The sequence below is a fragment of the Acomys russatus genome, chromosome 5, assembly GCF_903995435.1.
Source record: "Acomys russatus chromosome 5, mAcoRus1.1, whole genome shotgun sequence".
Classification (NCBI taxonomy): domain Eukaryota; kingdom Metazoa; phylum Chordata; class Mammalia; order Rodentia; family Muridae; genus Acomys; species Acomys russatus.
Genome location: NC_067141.1, coordinates 58,756,875 through 58,774,501, shown reverse-complemented (window position 1 = coordinate 58,774,501; position 17,627 = coordinate 58,756,875). Strand labels below are relative to the sequence as shown.

The 17,627-nt window shown below is 38.3% G+C and overlaps 1 protein-coding gene across 30 annotated transcripts in view; it reads right to left on the bottom strand.

Moving 5' to 3' along the window:
- The window catches only part of LOC127189541 (cytochrome P450 2C50-like), a 231,917-nt gene that overhangs the window by 134,552 nt on the left and 79,738 nt on the right, over nucleotides 1-17,627 (bottom strand). For 4 of the 30 annotated variants that reach the window (XM_051146454.1, XM_051146444.1, XM_051146449.1 and 1 more), the window contains exon 8: nucleotides 15,305-15,391. The exons of 15 other annotated variants lie outside the window; for them this stretch is intronic. In XM_051146454.1, coding sequence (XP_051002411.1) covers nucleotides 15,305-15,391 — 87 coding nt within the window. Of the gene's footprint in view, nucleotides 1-15,304; nucleotides 15,493-17,022; nucleotides 17,165-17,627 lie in introns of all 30 variants that reach the window. 11 more of the 30 variants (XM_051146443.1, XM_051146432.1, XM_051146435.1 and 8 more) reach the window with 5 other exon arrangements.

Sequence of the window (17,627 nt, the reverse complement as noted above, 5' to 3'; positions counted from 1 at the left end):
AAACTAACTAAAAGGCAGAGAGACAGTATTGAAATCAACAAAATCAGAAATGAAAAGGGAGACATAACAACAGACACTGAAGAAATTCAAAGAATCATAAGATCCTACTTTGAAGGCATATACGCCACAAAATTTGAAAATCTAAGGGAAATGGACGATTTTCTTGATCAAGTTCACTTGCCAAAGTTGAATGAAGAACAGATAAACGAGTTAAATAGTCCCATTTCCCCTACAGAAATAGAAGCAATCATCGATGATCTCCCAACCAAAAAAAGCCCAGGGCCAGATGGTTTCAGTGCAGAATTCTACCAGACCTTTAAGGGCGAGCTAATACCGATACTCTTCAAGCTACTCCAAAAGATAGAAATGGATGGAAAATTACCAAATTCATTCTATGAGGCCATAGTCTCATTGATACCTAAACCTCACAAAGACTCAACAAAGAAAGAGAATTTCAGACCAATTTCTCTTATGAACATAGATGCAAAAATACTAAATAAAATACTTGCAAAACGAATACAGGAGCACATCAAAGATATCATTCATCATGACCAAGTAGGCTTCATTCCAGGCATGCAGGGATGGTTTAATATACGGAAATCCATCAATGTAATCCACCATATAAACAAACTGAAAATAAAAAACCACATGATCATCTCCTTGGATGCAGAGAAAGCATTTGATAAAATTCAACACCCATTCATGTTTAAAGTTTTAGAGAGATCGGGGATACAAGGCACTTTCCTCAACATAATAAAGGCTATATACAGCAAGCCAGTAGCCAAAATCAAAGTAAATGGAGAGATACTCAAGGAAATTCCTCTCAAATCGGGAACAAGGCAAGGCTGCCCACTCTCTCCATATCTCTTCAATATAGTACTCGAAGTTCTAGCCAGAGCAATAAGACAACAAAAGGAGATCAAGGGTATCCAAATGGGAAAGGAGGAAGTCAAATTATCCCTCTTTGCAGATGATATGATAGTGTACATAAGTGACCCTCAAAACTCCACCAGAGAACTCCTAAAGCTGATAAACACCTTCAGCAAATTGGCTGGATACAAAATTAACTCAAAAAAGTCTGTAGCTTTCCTATACACAAATGACAAGCTTGCAGAGGAAGAAATTAGGAAAACCACACCCTTCACATTAGCCACAAGCAATATAAAATATCTAGGAGTTACCCTAACTAAGCAAGTGAAGGACTTGTATGAAAAAAATTTCAGAACTCTGAAGAAAGAGATTGAAGATGACCTGAGAAGATGGCATGATCTTCCTTGCTCATGGATCGGGAGAATTAACATAGTAAAAATGGCCATCCTACCAAAAGCAATCTACAGATTCAATGCAATCCCTATCAAAATAACTACACAATTTTTAAAGACATTGAAAGTTCAATTCTGAACTTCATATGGAAAAACAAAAAAGCCAGAATAGCTAAAACAATCTTGTACAATAAAAGATGCTCCGGAGGAATCTCCATACCTGATCTCAAACTGTACTATAAAGCAATAGTACTTAAAACAGCATGGTACTGGCACAGCAACAGGCTGGTTGATCAGTGGAATCGAATCGAAGACCCAGAGATGAATCCACACACATATGGTCACTTGATTTTTGACAAAGAAGCCAAATCCATTCAATGGAAAAAGGATAGCATCTTCAACAAATGGTGCTGGTCTAACTGGAGGTCTATGTGTAAAAAAATGAAACTGGACCCATATTTGTCACCTTGCACAAAACTCAAATCCAAGTGGATTAAAGACCTCAACATAAAACCAGAGACACTAAGCCATTTAGAAGAAAAAGTGGGAAAGAGCCTGGAACATATTGGCACAGGAGACAACTTCCTGAACAGAACACCAACGGCCCAGGCCTTAATGTCAACCATTAATAAATGGGACCTCATGAGGCTGAGAAGCTTCTGTAAGGCAGGAGACACTGTCAAGAGAACAAAGCGACAGCCTACAGACTGGGAAAAAATCTTCACCAACCCTACATCTGACAAAGGTCTAATATCCAAAATATATAAAGAACTCAAGAAATTAAACACCACCAAACCGAATAACCCAATTGAGAAATGGGGCTTGGAACTAAACAGAGAATTCTCAACAGAGGAATATCAAATGGCTGAGAAACACTTAAAGAAATGCTCAACCTCCTTAGTCATCAGGGAAATGCAAATCAAAACAACTCTGAGATTCCATCTTACACCCATCAGAATGGCTAAGATCAAAAATTCAAGCGACACCACATGCTGGCGAGGATGTGGGGAGAGAGGAACACTCCTTCATTGCTGGTGGGAATGCAAACTAGTACAGCCACTTTGGAAATCTATCTGGTGCTATCTCAGAAAAATGGGAATAGGGCTTCCTCAAGACCCAGCTATTCCACTCCTTGGAATATACCCAGAAGATGCTCCAGCACACAACAAGAAAATTTGCTCAACCATGTTCATAGCAGCCTTATTCATAATAGCCAGAACATGGAAACAGCCTAAGTGTCCCTCAGTAGAAGAGTGGATAAAGAAACTGTGGTACATATACACTATGGAATACTACTCAGCTATTAAAAACAAGGAATTCCCGAAATTTGTGGATAAATGGATTGAGCTAGAAATGATCATAATGAGTGAGTTAATCCAGAAGCAGAAAGAATCAAATGGTATATACTCACTTATATCTGCATACTAGCCCAAGGGGCATGTCCCACTAAAGCCTTCACTTACCAGGAAACTGGGACAGAGGGGAAGGCATCCTATTGGGACTCTAAATGAGAGACGCATGGGAGAACAGCAAAATAAAAGGATCCAGAGGGTCCTAGAAATCTACAAGTAGAACAATATGATAGGCAGATTTGGGCCCAGGGGTCCCGCTCAAACTAAGGCACCAGCCAAGGACAATACAGGAGGTAAACTTTAAACCCCTTCCCAGATCTAGCCAATGGTCAAAATATTCTCCACAGTTGAGTGGAGAGTGTGATACGACTTTCTCACGTACTCTGGTGCCTCACATTTGACCATGTCCCCTGGAGGGGGAGACCTGGTGGCACTCAGAGGAAGGACAGCAAGTAGCCAAGAAGAGACTTGATACCCTATGAGAATATATAGGGGGACATAATCCCCCTCAAGAACAGTCATAGGGGAGGGGAATAATGGGAAAATGGGGGGGGGAATGGGAGGATACAAGTGATGGGATAAACATTGAGATGTAACAAGAATAAATTAATAAAAAAAAAAAAAGAATAAATCAATAAAAAAAAAAGAAAAAAAAACTTATGGAGTGACAGATAAATGGGAAATGTTTAATTATTTACATGTTTCAAAAGAAAAATGCATAATCAATAATCCTATTTTAATTTCCTACTGTGTGATGATTTTAATCTCTCTTGAAGAATACCTCCTAGGGGCATTGTTTTGGGTAGTATGCAATTTGTGCCTATGAGGTAATCAATTTTCTTACATAGAGAATGTTTTCTTAGGTGCTATTAAAAGGTTAAGATTAAAAAATACATAGTTTTGGACCTTGTTTAAGTTTGATTCATCCACCAAGTGTGTGTGTATCTATCTGTTTGTGTGCATATATGTGTACGTCTGTGTATCTGTGTGCATATGTGTATGTATGTATAAGTGTGCATTTTCCCACCTTTTACCAGATATGGGGAGCTTGGAAGATGTTCCAGTCCCCTGTAGGGGAGATAAGAGTCTTCACCTGGAGCCAGTTTGGTACACCTGGTTCCATTTGGTAGCCTCCTTGGAAACTTGGCTCCATGCATTTCTCAGCTTTTCTCTTGGTAGCCTGCTTGGTAAACCTGGCTCCAATTTGCACCCTGCTTAGACACCTGGTTCCATGAGAGGGTGTGTTTCTCAGCTTTTCTCCTGGTAGCCAGCTTGGTAGAGTTGGCTCCCCTTGGCAGCCCACTTGGTAACCCAGCACCATGAGAAGCCTTGTTTCTCAGCTTTTCTCCTGGTAGCCAGCGGGGTAAGCCTGTCTCCACTTGGTAGCCTGCTTGGTAGCCTAGCTACTTGAGAGGGCATGTTTCTGCACCAGTTCTTAGCTTTCTTTCTCAACAGCCACCTCGAACACCAGGCTCCATGAGAGGGCACTTTTCAGTGTCTCCTGGCTGATTTTCCTGAAGGCTAGCTCTCAGGTTTTTCCTTTTTCTTTTCTTGGTAGCAGCTCAGCTTTCTGCTTGCTACCTGGCTCTAGGCACATTTCCAAGCCACCTAGCTGGTTTTATCTCTTGGCACTTACCCCGATTTTTCTCTTGGTAACTAGCTCAGTTTTTCTCTTTGTAACTAGCTGAATGTGTCTGTGTGTATTTGTACTCTTGTCAATGTTTGGCCCTTGTGGACACTTTGATGAAATGGGACGGACAGCTTCTAGCCCACTGGACTTAGTTCTGGTTTGGTTTAAGGAAACTAAATCCAGAGCACCCAATTCGTCCGTGGACATCAGAAAAAAATGATGACTTTTTGTTCAACAAAATGGTCCTCATTCAACCTCAAGTTTGTCTGGGGGACTAAGTTGGTTGCTCCCACAACGTGACAAGATGCCAATGTCTTACTACCTGTATGCACCAGAAAATTTGACATTTTTGTATTTTTGTCTTTGTGTGACTCTTGTGACTAAAAATCTTTTGTAAGACATCCAGACCAGGTCTGGTGATTTTGGTTTCTGGCAGAACTTAACAGAGCCCTTTGCCTTTCAGGACAGTCCAACATTCTAAGTTTTGGTTCTTTTCTCTCAGCATACTGGTACATTTCTCTTTGTGTGGTCCTTTTGTGTTTCTGTTTGCTTATAAGTGTCTCTGTTCTAGAAATGAGCCAACTTAAGAAAAAGATCCCCAACAGTACTAAGCTTATAAAAGCTAATATTTAAAACAATGTTTCTTTAATAAAGGTTTTGTTTTTCTTAAATATATTAATCTATGTGGCCACAATATGTTTGATTCAACTTGTTTTATTTAAATGTATAAATTTATTGTGTTCTCTACACCTTGATTATAAATTCAAATTACTGGTTATTAAAATTGGTTAAATATCATTAACATCTGTAACAAAAATGTTAACTTAACCTGATAATTCAAAGTTAAAGCCACTCTAAACAAAAATTGACATAAGCCAACAGGTCTCCAAAGGCACTTTTAAATTAAGGCTTTTGTGTAACTCTTTTCCAGAATTTGGGTTTTTCCCCTAAATTTATGGCTAATATGCTCTACCTTTATTCTCAGAAAGGTATATTAATAAATCAGTTGCCTGATAGTTAATCAGTAAGTCAGTTGTCTGATTGTTAATAAAACAACTCCAAAAAATGATGCCCCATTCACTAGGTGGGGTAGATAGTTTTTTGGTTGTTCAATTTTTATATAAAAGATAGTTTTCAATAGACAGATAAAAACAGACAAAGGATTCAGCTCAGAGATGCTGGCCCTCAAGCTTGTCAGCGATCTGCTGTATATCGCATGTAACATGTGTAAATTTATTATAAAAACAGAGATTCCCAGGTCATAATGGTAGTACCCAAGGTCTCAGAAGACTTGAACACAACCCTGGATTGTGATTTCTGGCCACAGGGAAAACTGCTCCCAGTGTCTGCTTTGGATTAACCTAACTGTGGAAAAACTGGACACCTGGAGAGTCATTGTCTCATGTTGCTGAATACAAGGTGAGGTAAACCTCCTCCGTGTTTTTCTTCCACAGGAACAGCCTCTAGTCGCTGACTGATGCAAGACCGTCTCTGCCCATGGTGCCGTGCTGCCACAGGTGACAACTGGGACACTGTCTATTTACTGGGATATGACTTAACTAGTCATCTCTGTCATTTTAATTCATACATAAATTCATCTAGGTAACAATTTATCCTTCTCAGGTCTCTGATTACATTGATGGCTAAGCTGATGGTAACAAGAAAGCTAAAAGACAATTGGATCCTCTGTTAGTAAAACATTAAGTCTATCCAATCTGTATATCAAGTCTTCTGAACTATAAAAGAAAGTAAATGCTTTTACTGGGTTTCAAAGACATAAGCCTACTCCAGCTGTCTTATAGACATAATTTTAACTTCTGTTCTAAGTTTGTATTTGTCTCTGCAGTTTTTCACCAGGCTAACAGACTCCATCCAGAGATGTTAGGATCTGGACCTGCTGGAAGCTGATGTAAACCAGTCCTACAGATATGGCTACTTGTCTCTCTTCAAGTGTGTCAGCTAAGCAAAAGTGACCAATTAGCCTTTGACTAGCTCTTCTGCTTTTCTAGGCCCCATAACAATAACAGTGCCGCTAAAGTCAGCAGGAGGAAGTTACAGAAAAGAGTGACTCCTACCATGTTCCCCAATATACAGACTGAGATGCTAAGTCAAGGACAACTCTCTGGCATGAGAGACAAATGGCTACAAAAAATAGACTCTTAGTTCTTTTTAAGCCAGTCATGATTTGTGCCCCCCTTATATCAAACAGAGGTTGGGCACCATCTGGCTAATAATCATAAGGACACAGTGTCTGGCCCTACAACAGGCTGATTGAGAGAGATAAGTTTCAAAAATACCCATGATTAGGTATTCAATGAGGCTGTCAGAAGGGGGATTGTAGAGAACAAACCAATGCCACTTTGTGTTCAGGGCCTGAGAACTGTACCCCACCCCACCCCCCAGAGTTTCCAGGGAGAACCACAAACATACAGCTAGTAACCATTCCTAGGAGCTTGCACCTGGGGCCATCCAATCAGAGCTACACATCATAATGACCAAAACAAGTGAAAAATTCCCTCTGGGGTCTGGCACTGGTCCATTCACTTAGCTCTAGTCGCCCAGCCTATCAGTTTTAAAGGCAACTTCCCTGTGCTCCTCGAACCTAACATGTAACAGCAAGGCTTGGAAATGGCTTGGATTATTCCTACCCCCCAATCTTCCCCCCTGCCTGCAGTTTTTTTTTCCTAAAAACCCTGGTTCCCCAGCACTAGAGGCCACCATCTTTACTCCTTCTGAGGGAGCGGATGGTCCAAGCTCTGATCTTGACTAATAAATGAGCCCCTGTATAATTTGCATCCAACTGATTCCTAGAGGTCTTTGGGGGTTTCACAACTTGGCCATTACTATCAGATACAGAAGTCAGAAAAATATTAATTGAATCTTTGGCTTTTGAAAATACAAATTCAGAGAGATTGAGAGAATCTTGCAGAGGAAAGAAAAAAAAAAAAAAGACCTGAGGAGAGGAGAAGAAAGTTGTGTCATGGGTTAAGTGAAAGAGAAGCACATGGCTGGCATGGATGGAAATTTGCCCAGATGATGAACATTAGCAAGTATCTGGGATTATGGATGGGAGGTAGCTTCATAGAAATTATTAGAAACAGATGGCATGGGATTGCGGCAAGTATCCTATACCTGCCCCACTATGGGAAGTAGTTTAGGGTATTAATATCTGTCCTGCCCAGGTTAACTAAGGCTTTTTAAAAATTAAAATAAAAAAGAAAATGCTAATTCAGAATGCAAAGAGTGATTAGACCTTTAAAGGCAATTGAGGAATGAATTACAGATAAGGCTGACATTGGATCTAGTGTTTAAGATGCTAATCTGATAGGAGAAGTAATTTCTAAAAGTCTCAGGAAAAATATATATGGCAGATGTTTCATTTGTGCTAAGCAAAGCCTGTGAAAAGGAGTTACAGGCAAGACATTCCTTTCCTAGAAACAGTGTTGTTGTTGTTGTTGTTGTTGTTGTTGTTGTTGTTGTTATTTCTAGAGGTAATCCTAAAAAAAGGGCCCCAGCTTTCAGGAGTATGCAGAAAATGAGGTAAGGGTATAAGAAAAGACAGAACAGCTTCAATAAATAGTACAAAAAAAAGAGACAAAACAAATGTTTTGGAAATTTCCATAAATGATGACACCTACCCTAAAAATAAAAATAAACAGCACTGGAATTGAAGATTCAGTAGTCACAGGAGCACCTATAACAACAATTTAAACCAAATCTTGGCATTAGGATTGGCTTCTTCTGGAGGTAAATATCCAGCTTCTAGGGGCTGGGACATTATCTTAGGTAAAACAACGCACAAGATAGGTCAAATATATAAGGCCAGAAGGACAATTAGGAAAACTAAAAACATATGTGGCTGTGAGTTTATGGGGATGTGATATGATGGAGCAATGGGAAACACAGATTAACATTCCTCCAATCTCAGATATAAACTATAAAATAAAGAATGCTTTTGAGAAAAAGATTAGACTGCCCATTGCCACATGGCCCACACCATTTTGGACACCAACTTCTAAGTTTTCATCTTAAATAAAAAGAAATTTTTGTTGTTTTGTTTTAAAAACAGATATTTTAAATGTTTTAAGTATTTTTAAAGGGTTACCATAGTTCAAAGTTGCTTTCTAGTTCTCTAAGAGTTGAGGCAAATTGAAGCTAAAATAAAATATTTGGGCAGGTTGATGATAACCCATGTATTTAATTCCAGAAGAGTCCAGCAATCTCTATAAATTAGTTGTTTACTAAATTTTAGAGTTACAATGCATAGGGTGGTGATAATTCATACCTCTAATCCCAGCACTTGGGAGGCATACATGTTTAATCCCAACACTTAGGAGACAGAAGCATGCAGGCCTCTGAGTTCAAGGCCAGCCTGAAACAGAGCAAGTTCAAAATTGAGAAAAATTTAGGTCCAGGTATGGTGGTGGGGTGGTGGTTCACACATTTAATTCCACAATTTGAGAATCACATGCCTTTGATCTCAATACTTAAGAGACAGAAGCAGGCAAACAGGAATTTCAATGATTTAAATTAAAAAGCCTATTATTTTAAAGGCCAGCTGAAATTGAAAGTGAATTTCCTTTATGAGCTAAAAGTAAATACCCTTAAAGGTATGTTTAGTTTCAAAAATTTAAAGGTATTTATTTAATTTCAATTGCCCAAAGCCATTTTCTCTTAGGAATGATATATCCTGCCTAAAAAAGAAGACCCCATCCCACACCCAGAGTTAGGATTCAGGCAGGGTTCCTTTTTTTTCTTTCCTGGAGAACAAAATCATCCAGGTAAGGAATCTTGAGACCACTGGATAAATGAAATCTGAAGAAAAAGAACCAGACACTGAAGAAAACACGAAAATACCCCAGGTAATCTAATCTCACTGACAGCTTCCATGGCTGTTTCTTTAAAATTCTGCATCCAGAACAATTTCAAAATGGCTAGATAACATGGCCCACCCGAACAGAGTGTTCCATTCAGGACTACACATAAGCCTGCATTTTCACAGTACATAGAAACTGCACAGCAAATATTACATCTTGTTTCCTAAGATTTGACCATTTTCCCAATATCTTGGGCCATCCAAAAGGAAATTCTGTCTCACACCAGAAGGAAGCAATTTTAAGAGAACAATGGCCCATTACCAACAGGTTGGCTGTGTGGTTTTTGGCTTTCAGATGGGTGATGGATGTTTGTCGTCATTTTAGGAAGGTCGGTGGCAAGTTGATTATCTCTTGATCAGGGAAGAAACAAGATATAGGAGGTTAGATTCAGGGATTTAGTTCTCTCTTTTTCTTTCCTCTATCCTTCTTACTCTCCAATCTAATGTTAGAGGAGAAGGAAGATGGGTTCAAAAGACAAAAGGGGGGATATAAAAATAATACATGATGTTTTTGAAGACCTTATCTAGCTTTTTTACTTTATCTTTCTATAGAACCATATCTATCTGTATCACATAAGATGTACATTCTTAAATTAAAATAGACTAGTAATTGAGAATACGGCATTTAGAAATGTTGTTATTGTTTTGAAGATTCACTGACAATGAGAAATGATAACTCCTGACAACACCCAGCCTACCTCAAAGAGGATGATGAGCATCAGAGAACCTCCTTATGGAGATGCCTTCAAATAGGGCAAACAAGCCACTGGTCAAAATGTCCTCATTTTTACCACAGATAGAATTCTGCCTTAAAAAGGTCAAGCTTGGATGCAGGCAGAGTCGATGGCCAAACTCAGCCAAGACAAGGTAGGCAAGTCCCCAACAGTTCCTGCCTCACAAATATGTCTGTCATATATATTGTGCCAGAAGTCTGAAGAAGATGCTCCAACATTATTGAGAGTTATGTGTGACTACTTAGGTAGGGAACTTCTCTGTTACCTGATCTAGAAACCTACTAATCTGCACTTCCAGTGTACTCAGGTACTCTGTTTTATTCCTTCTCAAGTCTCTGATGGGGTTGAACACCAGATAGTTTAGTTTTACAATTAGGCTTAGTGGTTCAAGAGTTAAGATGTTTTCAGGTCTAGACAGACGTTGTAGGTTGATAATGACAAGATGTATGGAGATTAATTCACATTCCGTATTTTAGATACACCAAGGTAGGAAAGAGGTTTTCTTCAGCTGTGCCAAATACAAATAGCCAGAACAACAAGAAATTATATAATTCTATTTAATAATTACTTATCGTGTCATGGCTCTCCTTGCTATAGGTAGTTTATTATATATGTGTGAAATAATATAAATGTATATGTTAAATATTTTTTAAAAATAGCAAAAAATTTAAAAATATAAATAATAAGTAGAGTATTGAATCACTTATATGCCTGTACATTGGTTCAAAATTAAAGTAATATTTTGGTTGGAACATACTATATAAAAATCTCTTTTTGAGGAATTGTAGCCATTTAATTCTTAAAACTACAATGATAAGTACTAGTCTTTTGGAAAGCTACCATCACAAACTGTTTAAGAGAAACAGTAGTCAATCAAACATGTGGTTTTATTAGGTACTAGTTTAATCACAGGTGTTTTCTAAATTATTCAGAGAGTATACGGGTAAAAACCAGTAACTCAGGTATATAGATGGTCTTAAAAGCTTAGATATATATAGAATATAGAATCTAAAGATTTTTATTTATTAATTTAAGACTTTTGACAATGAGACATATCATCTCCTGACAGCATCTCTTTTTCAACTTTGAGAAAGATGGTAAGCATGAAAAATTTCTCCTTTTTGAGACAGCAGCATATGTGGCAAGAGAGCCACTGGGAAAGAAAATGTCATTGTTTCTACCGCACACAGAAAACTGGACAGACAGGATACAGGAAAGTTGACTGCCAAGATTTGCAAGAACATGGTAAGTGAGTCCTTAATAATCCCTGCTTCACAGAAATGTCTGTCAGAGATTCTGAGCCAGAAGGCTGAAGGTGGTGCTTCAGCATCATAGAGATATTATGGTTGACTGTCCAGGCATCCAGCAGCATCTCTCATTTCTATGGCTTTAGAAACTGCTCTGCACTTACTGTGTATTTAGGTACTATTTATTCTTCTCAAGTGTCTGATGAGGTTGAAGAATAGATACTGATAATATTACAATTAATCTTATTTGTTTAGGTTTTAAGAAGATGGTTTAGATATAAAGAGGTATTTTTTTTTTTTTTTTTTTGGTATTATGAGTCATAATAGAAGTTGAGTTAGGTACAGAACTTTTGACACACCGAGAATACTTTCTTCAAGTTTGCCAAATACATATGGCATTATGAATGTAATTTTTACCAGATAATATATAGTTTATTGATGTTAGAGAGGAAGTCTTTTATTTAGACAAAAGGGGGAAATGTTGCGGTATATTTTATCCCAATGTGAGCTCTGAGATTAGGAACTGTAAAAACCTGTTTTTGTTTGGCGTGGTTCAGCCTAACACACATCTTCAATGCAAGAAATATCTGTTTATTGTAAACAAGTGATTACGGTGTGGCTCAGCCCTAGCACAGACCACTAATCCAAGAGCTTTCTGTACACAAAATTTAATAAGGTTGACCCTAGGTCAAGAGGCAGAGCAAGAAACCAGCTGATAGGGATTAAGTTGACAGGCAGGACTTTGAAAGAAGAGTATTTCAGGCAGCATGGAGAAGAAGAAGGAGCGCTTCAGGTTTTGACTTCAAAATCTTGGGGTTTTTTTTTCCTCCTGGGCTGTCAAGTGAGCTAGTAGACATTGTCTTCCTGGGCTGTCAGCTGAGATAACAGCTCTTTGGCATTTGGCTTTTGGCTTTTTTCTTGGACTTAAACTGAGAAGGAAGGTCAGCTGTATGCTTTCTCTGTCTATCTTAACTGGAAAGTTTTGACCACAGCATCTGATTCTTGAGTCTTTATAGGTAAAATCAAATATTTGGGATATTTCACTTTATTGCAACTAATAGTTCATCAGACTGGCAGAGTGGAAACCTTTATGATGAGATTGACTGTTGCTGAAAGAAAATGATCAGGACTGCAATTATGAGGGCTCTGGCTGCATGGATAAGGACGTTTGACTGTCATGTTTGTGGAACTGATAATTGTTTATATTGTAAAAATTAAAACATGTACAAATTTTAGCTTAGCCATAAAGAGGAAAGTTGTAAAAGAATCTTAATCCAGAACACGGCTGCTCTGGCATTAGATTACATCCAAAAACCTTCTAACGCTGTGTTATCTGGCTGGATTACAAACACACCTTTAATCCAAAATACAAAGGCACACAGATCAGAAGTCAAAGCCAGTCTGGTATAAAACAGGATTCAAGTAAAGAAAAGCTAAGGTCCAGGCATGGTGGTATGCACTTTTAGTCCCAAACAATAAAGGCAGTTAGTTTGTAGAAGGAAGCACCCATGTTTGAAACTGATGTTTAATTTAGTGGTAGAAGGAATGATTAACCAGGAAGATTTGACAGAATATAATATGCCTAACTCTCCGGAGAAGAGAGAAAGGGAAGCAAGCATCTTATGTTGCAATGCAGAGAGAAAAAGGAAGTAGTTTACTGGTACAGTAATAGAGAGCCAGGTTGAAACACAGAACAAGGAGGAAGAAAGAATGATCCAGAGACTGAGAAGAGGCCAGAAGATTAGAAAAGATTGTTGGGGGGCTGGAAGGATGGCTCAGAGGTTAAGAGCACTGTCTGCTCTCCCAAAGGTCCTGAGTTCAGTTCACAGCAACCACATGGTGGCTCACAGCCATCTATAATGAGATCTGGTGCCCTCATCTAGTGTGCAGGTATACATGCAAGCAGATCACTGTAAAATAATACACACATGCATACATACTTTAAAAAAATAAAAGATTGTTGGTGTTAGTTTGAGGCTGGGCAGATCAACTTTGGGGCCCTGAAAGAAACCAGATTGAATAAGTCAGCTAGGAGAGGAGTTTGAGCCAGAACACCTGAATTGAACCAGGCAGCCCAGAGCTCAGAAAGAAGAAAGGGTGATGTAATACAGCAGTAAGTCTTAGAGGGTGAAAATCTTCTAGGCCTAGGTCGATTGTACAGAGCCTAGAAGGCTAGCAGACATTGGCAGTAAGCCTCTAGACAAAAACCGAAAGAGGTGAATAAATATCCTTTTACTATAAAGGCATAAACAAGGTTCATTATAATACACATAGATGTAACTAATGAAAAAAAACAAACTTTTATCTCAAGTGTGTTCTTTGGCCAGAACAGAGTGCACTGAGACTTATATCAAGTCTGATCGTATGGTAAGACCCATTGCCACTTTTTAAAACTCATTCCACCTTTGCCACAGAATCCACAGAATGAAAACAGAAACTGTGAACTAATTATTGATAGTAATGTTAGACTACAAAATAGAACCTTTACCTACATCGTTTTAATATAATAATTGCATATTGGTCCACAGAAATAGAAAACCTCTAGATATTAACTAAAGGATCTGGCTAAGAAGGTATGCATTTTAAAGTACCAGACACATTCTAATCAAAAGCTTAGTAGTCTAGACTCAGGGGAGACAATTAATAGGAAGTATATATTTATATTTTACTTACATTTGTACTTTTATTTAAATAACATTTATATTTTATTATGCTTTCCTGTCATTTCAAATTGCAGATCAGAGACAGAGTGCTATATTATTGACTGTCCAGGGTAGATCAAGGATCCATTTCTTGGTTAAGATATCACTATATAAAATTCTGTATTTTTTCATGTGTACTGTCTGATACTCAGAAATTATTCTGCATCTCACACATTCCACCAAGAAGATACAAAGGAAGAAAACAGAAGTAGATCCAGCCATCTAGTGGAGCTCTTCTTTCTTCAATGTAGTCAACTTTGATTCAGTATCAAACACAATAATGGACCCAAATCTCACAAAATAAAGTAGAGTGCTCAAAAACAATGTTAGTCACAAAAACCGCAAATTAATTCATGTGTGTATATAGCACCTAAATTTAGTGATAAAATATTAACCAATGCACTTACTGTCACCATGTGTGTAGAGACAACACTTGGGCAGAATTTTAGTCCACACTTTAGAGACTAAAATTCATGCCAAAGTAAAAGATTACAGCCCATTCTCTTATTCTGATAACAACACAAAGTACTCTTAAGAGCGTCAACCTTGGTCTCAAGCTTGAACAGTCAAGTTATATTCCCTGGTGATCACAAATGTAACTAGTTTGTCCATTAGATTATTTGAGCCTATTCATTCCATTATTTATATCTTATTACATTTATGTTAACATCAAGTGTTTTCTTGGTGGGCTTCATAAGTTAATATCTTTGAGTTTCTGTATTTTTTCTATTCCCTGGTTGGACCCATATTTCTTCAGGCCTTATTAAGTCTTATCATCATTGGATTTCTGTGAGTGCAGAAATTAACAATCATCTGTGGTCAGTGCTAGATGAAACTTACCAACTAGTAAAACATTGACCTAAGCAGAAATAAGGACAAGAACATGAAAACATATGTAGAAATACAAACTCAGAAAACACCATGCAATTCCACATAATCTATGACAAACGGTTGAAAATGGCAGGCATAATTTACCAGCATATTTAAAGAACAGATGATCAAATCAATTGTTTCTACAAACAATACAAAAAGAAATACAAAAGAATTAGAAAATTACAACAACATACCATTAATTGTTCAGTGAATCTGAGGAGATATTTCCAAACTACATCATTGAGAAGAAAATATTACACAGAAATAAGTCACAAAATAAGTGACTGACATAAATTTATGGATGAAATGAAGAATTCAGGGTATAAACCCCTTCCAATTACTTGGTACCTTTCCAACAACGCTAAAAATTCCACAGGAATCTTTTGGGAAACTGACAAAAAGTTGGAAAATAAACATGGGAAAATAAACACCTAAGTTTTACCCAAATATTTGCAAAGCAGAGCAAATGTGGAAGTGTCGCTACCATGTGTCTGACTGCTGTAGGGCTGCCATTCCAAACACGAAGCAGTATAAGACACCTGTAGCTCAGTGTGACTGGGAGCACTGGAGCCACCCAGTGAAGCTGGGAACATCAGACCACAAATATCAAGCAAAGGCACAAGCTCACCTTGGGGATGAAGTAGTTCCTGAATTTAATGTCACAGGTCACTGCATGGGGCACGCTGGTGGGAAGCAGGTCGATGAATCTCTGGACCTCATGAATCATGGCATCCGTGTAGGGCATGTGGCTCCTGTCCTGCATGCAGGGGCTGCGGTGTCTGCCAACCACACGGTCAATCTCCTCCTGGACTTTAGCTGGTTCGTCACCGGGAGAAATGTTGGACAAGAAGGAAAGTGAAATGTTTTTCACAACAATGCAGGCTTATCTAAGGCATAATGAAGGTATCCTAAAGTGTTATTTATTAATAGAAAATTTAAGAGACCACTAGTGAGTAAACACACACACACACACACACACACACACACACACAAAACAATTGTATTCATGCCGCTCTCCTACTAAATAGTTACAACCTGTGTGTATGTTTGTGCCTAAGTGTCTGTGCGTATGCACATATTTGTACATGTGCATTTGCATACATCTACTCAGGCATTGGGTGCAGGGTGACAGTCTCAGATGTCATTCTTCAGAAGTCATTCCCTCTGTATTTTCTCAGGGTCTGATAGCCTAGAACGAATTGATTAGGCTAGATTTGATGGCCAGTACACACCCTGGGTTCTGTTTCCATTTCTGCAGTGCTGAGATTAAAGACATGTGCCACCATGTCAGGCATTTTACATGGGTTCTGGGGTATATGCCATGTTTTTTTATATTCATGCAAGGCAACACAGGGCATGAAATTGTGCCTCAGATATTTGTCAAAACACAATATTTATTTTTAAATATGTGTGTGCATGGGCAGCTTGAAATGTTACTGTAGCTCTCTTATCACTACAAAAATTACCTGATTCAAGTAACAACTATTTGTATGCTCTAGAATTCTCAATCTGGGGAATAAAGCAATATGCTGGTAGTGCCTTGTAGTGGATGTCAACATGTTTTTGTTTTGATCCTAAGTGTGAGATGTAAAACAGACTTGTGTAAGGGTGTATGGTGTTTTCCCACTGGAAGCAGACTTGTGAGAGAACAGGAAATGTTTGTTCAGTGTAAGAGGAACTACATCTTCCCAGGGCATGGTCTTTGCCAACTGATAAATATCCTAGTAAGGAATCTGAGAGGGTATAAGAGGTTGGGCGGGTTTTTTTTTTTTTTTTTTGTCTTGGATGTTCATCACTTTACTTCAAGATGCTCTGAGAGAGAACCACTCCAGTGAGCTCTTTGAGGCTCCATGTTACAGCTGCTGCTCCAGGTTCCAGCTGCTGCTCCAGGTTCCAGCAACTGTGGTTGCAGTCACCTTCACTGAATTGCTGGTTTGCTGCTTAATTGGTAATTGGAATCCTGATGTCTATTCCAGTGGAATATCTCCAAGGAACTGAGTCTAAATAGGTCTGTTACCTATTAACCTCTTTTCTTTTCTATCCAGGGTAGGTGAGTTGGAAGGGAGGTATAAGCGTTAAAGAATCTCAAATAAAATAGATTTGAAAAAGTTCAAAGCCTATAGTGCCTAGTACAAATCACCTACCAAGGAACCCGGCCCTAGACTACCTTTGATGGCTTTTTTCTACAGCTGTGTTCTCTTTATTTTTCTCAGCCATCCTACTCATTACAGCCAGGATAACAGAAAGCTAAATACTGAGGTTCTGAATAACAACATGAAGGACACTAGAAACATCTTCTCAGCAGCTTATAGGAACACTGTGGTTCATCACCTGTGTCCTCCTCACCTGTGACATGTGGGTGCTTCAGCAGGAGCAGGAGAGCATATCTCATGGTTGTGCTTATTGTCTCTGTTCCACCAATAAACAAATCAGTCACTGTTGCTGCCAGGTGCTCATGTGTATTGTTCAACAGTTGATTGTGCTTTTCCTAAGAATGTTTGATACAATAATATAAATGTTGTTATTGGAACACTGAAATATAAGACTTTATTTCATGGATAACACAGAATCTGTAATTACACAGTGGTGGTGGTAACATTTCCGAGACTGTGGGACAAATGGTATAAATTTTATGTTTTTGTATTTATGCTTCATCTTCATCTAAAATTACATTCCCAAGGCTATCTGCTCATCTGTGTGTGTGTGTGTGTGTGTGTGTGTGTGTGTGTGTGTGTGTGTGTGTGTACATATAATGCTTCATATTTAAGTCTAAAGAAAATACAAAGGAAAGCTATTTTGTCTACTTATTGTCTATTTTCTCATATTAAAACATCTAAGAGGAAGGATATATTCATGTTATATCTTCTCTGGACATAGGAGACTCATTTATGAGAAGAAATTCTATTTGGAATAAAAACATAGGCAGGCACTTGACCTTAACATCTATCTTT